Source organism: Metschnikowia bicuspidata (assembly GCF_001664035.1).
Source record: "Metschnikowia bicuspidata var. bicuspidata NRRL YB-4993 chromosome Unknown METBIscaffold_4, whole genome shotgun sequence".
Taxonomy (NCBI): domain Eukaryota; kingdom Fungi; phylum Ascomycota; class Pichiomycetes; order Serinales; family Metschnikowiaceae; genus Metschnikowia; species Metschnikowia bicuspidata.
This window is the reverse complement of record NW_017387734.1, coordinates 1,247,357-1,250,631: the sequence shown is the minus strand read 5'-3', so window position 1 is coordinate 1,250,631 and position 3,275 is coordinate 1,247,357. Positions and strand designations below refer to the sequence as shown.

At 40.2% G+C, this 3,275-nt stretch overlaps 1 protein-coding gene across 1 annotated transcript; it reads left to right on the top strand.

The window, feature by feature from the left end:
* The first annotated feature begins 1,398 nt into the window (after window positions 1-1,398).
* METBIDRAFT_201511 (uncharacterized protein) lies at window positions 1,399-1,719 on the top strand. Its single transcript, XM_018854938.1, has one exon. It carries the CDS (start codon window positions 1,501-1,503, stop codon window positions 1,672-1,674), a length of 174 nt encoding a protein of 57 aa, XP_018711129.1. The 5' UTR covers window positions 1,399-1,500; the 3' UTR covers window positions 1,675-1,719.
* The last annotated feature ends 1,556 nt before the right edge of the window (window positions 1,720-3,275 follow it).

The window sequence follows — 3,275 nt, the reverse complement described above, 5'->3', positions numbered from 1 at the left end:
GGTTTTTTATATATATTCGTTATATAGTTTTGCCCCTTTAATCAGATGAATCTACCAAAAAAAAAAAAAAAAAAAACGCCCGGCCCACAACTCTTTGAAGAACTTAACAGAATTGAATTGGTTCGTTTTGGTTTTAAAGAAACATCATACTATAGAGTGTCACTGAAATATGTAAGACCCCACCACTAACGCAGGACTATCGAGTATCAAAGACAATGACTGTCTTCTGACTGCGTAATCTAGGCCCGAGGCAATGATCTTCCTGTGGTGAACACCACTCTAGTAGCCAATATATACAATTCCATCAATTTAAAAAATCCCGCCAAAACTGATGAGTTTTTTACCCCAAGTTCTGGGAGAGCCTTGAAGATGGAGGCGTTGTGGCTCGAAGTTTCATTCGTTCTGCGGTGCGTCACCTTTCAACTCAAAATAAGTCGAAGGAGGAGCTCCAGAAGGTTAGCTTCTACAGTGACCGCTTAGAAGGAATCCCTCGAGATTTAGCACAGTATGAGTAAAACGCAGGGAACTTGGAAATTATGGAACACTGACTGATTTAAGGGAAGGTTTTTTACTCCTGATACTAAAAGGAGACGTTAAGTATATGTTCAGCTTGTAGACATTCCGACCAGCTTGGAGATATCGGAGATAGCCACGACCTTCAATCTCGGGACACTCAATGAGATTCAGCCTGAAACGGTTTCAGAAGATGAGTGCATAGCAAGATTTCTCAGCCATATCAAGAACCCAAACTGGCAAACGCAATTAGGTATGTGTTCCTCTTGCATGATGAATTGACAAGCGCCAAGCATGATTGAAACATTCAAACGTGTTCCCTAAACAACCCGCACAAAACAGAGTTCTCGGCTAACAACAGAAAACGAAGGTATTCACCTAAAGGATTTGAGAACCTATGGTCGTTCACAGAACTGACGCAATAAGGACCGCGGAAAAGTTGAAGGCGACGCTGAAAGATATCAAAACAAAGACTTCCACAGAAAAAGTTTCTAAACTCTTTCCAGGATAGAAATCCTGGAAGTACAACAATCTGTGCAGATAGCAAATTTTCATGTACTATACATAGACTGCTACGGAACCTTAGAACTCTGGGAAGGGAAAGTGAAGAAACTAGAGCTGTTGAATTGATGAATTGAACTTACAGTTTTCCAGTGCCAGTTTGCACTTAAGAGTTCCGTAGAAGCCCCGGAGGCTTTTTCCAACCATCTCTACAACAACTGTAACATGCAAATACTGGTGAATAAAGCTCAATGTTGCCGAACCCATGAGTTGGAATAACATTTTGGCTTCGACCGCCTAATGATTTAGAACTGGTTCGTCACCAGGAGTTTCAAGCTATACACTCGAGTCACAGGAGGCTTCTTGAACCTTCTTCAATCATCTGAATTGAAGCGTCTACTAAAGAAGACTTATCCTAGGAATCAATCATGTGATATACATATTGTGAATACATGCGTGTCAAGAGGACCGTCCAGGGCATGATTAATGAAACAGGACGGGCCGAGTTTCGACAAAAGGTACGTATTAAGGAGCTGTTCGAAAGTTTTTTATATATTACTCTATAGCTTTGTTCGTTTAATCAGACGGATCCACCAAAAAAGGAAGAGCAAAAATAAAAGAGAGAGGCCTGTGGTTTATGGTCTTTCATATACTAGTTGATAGTTGTGTTCCTTTAACCAGATGAACCTAACAGAACCCATCCGGGATATACGAAGATATGCTACATACCAAGGATGCGAAGATTAATATACAACATTTCGCTCTTTAAAAATAGGTTTGGTCTGACTGTAAGACCTTGCAGGCTTACATGAATTTGCTTACAGGCCAGAAATACTAAAGAATGGTAAAATATCTGGAAAACGCTATGTAAGAAATTTTTATTGATGAGAGATTGCCTAGGATACATGTTCTTAGCCATGGGACATGCGTCTCTTGCCACTAGATGAATACTGATTCCAGGACTGAACGCCAAATATGCCTAAAGTGTTCCCATAGAGCAAGCTTTGAGGTCGCCTCAACAACGAGTGTGAGGGTTTCCAAGTTCAGTGACACATGAAAGGCTTAATGGCGCTCATGAAACCCCAGAGATTTACACAACATTTGAGAATCCCCAGAACCTTCACCAGTTTGTCAAGGTAGTAAGAACAATCTATACAGCCAGGCTCATACTCAAACAATTTTTAGCCCCTTCACTGGTTGGACTGTGGTCACAAGGTCTTTGAAGATCACATCGGATGGGCGATGATAGCTGACATTTGAAGCAATTCAAGCGGCTGATGTCATTTTGTGCATGAATTCTTTGGGATGGTTCCATATTCTGGAATAAAAGAGTGGGTTCTGGCGCCTGTCCACTTTAAATTAAATTGCGTTTTATTACACTCCTTTCTTTAGAGTGTTTAGCTCTGGTGATGTATGAAACCTTCAATTATAAAATCCACACCATCTGAGTATGTAAAGTTCTTTTATTTTTAGGTTCAAGTCTTGTCAGAAGAGATTTCAAGCACAAAACCAACTGTGGGAATTCAAAGCAACTCGATACTTTTCCTTCCATCTGAACGAGGTTATCCTAAAAAAATCACATCTTTTGAGAGGCTTCAGAAAGGGGGGAATTATTTCTGGGCAGCTCAATCACCTCCGCAGTTCCCGAATTTGGTAGATAATGCAATCAATGCACAAGTTTTCTTTTTATGCCTTGGAAATTGAGTATCAGAAACTAAATGATTTGCCTGTGAATTTGAGTTATTCAAAGTGTTTAACAAGATGAGGGCAAGCCGTGGACAGATACTGAATATATTTCAGACATATTTTACCTATTGCAAGACTCTTACTTATATTCCGTCAGTTTTTCCCACGAACTAAATGATTGCCACAAGAAAACCTATTGTTATCAACGTCTCCTATGAAGTAGGATTTGGAAAGCTCACCCTCGAAAGAAGTGTGCTGAAGAGAGACCGAAAAACTGGGTAGTTCACCTTCTTGAGTTTACAAATAAATGCTAGTCAATTCATGTCAGGCTAACACGAATTGGCCAAAGGTTTGAACCACTTTTTGAGGGATGAATAAAGCAAGGAAGCTTGTGCAATACCAGGAATTCTCGACAAGAACGAGACGTTGTATAAGAAATGATTCGAAATAAGGCAATTCCAACAAATGTGAAGAATAATTGGGGAGGAGTGATGACTATATTTAGAAAAATCTCCTGCAACACAAATCTAGACACAAGTAGAGCCGCTAAAGATAAGAGAGAAGGGGGGGGGGGG

Bases quoted from the DNA above. Each gene is read 5' to 3' on its own strand.
- METBIDRAFT_201511 (XM_018854938.1), top strand. From the start codon at position 1,501: ATGAAACAGGACGGGCCGAGTTTCGACAAAAGGTACGTATTAAGGAGC.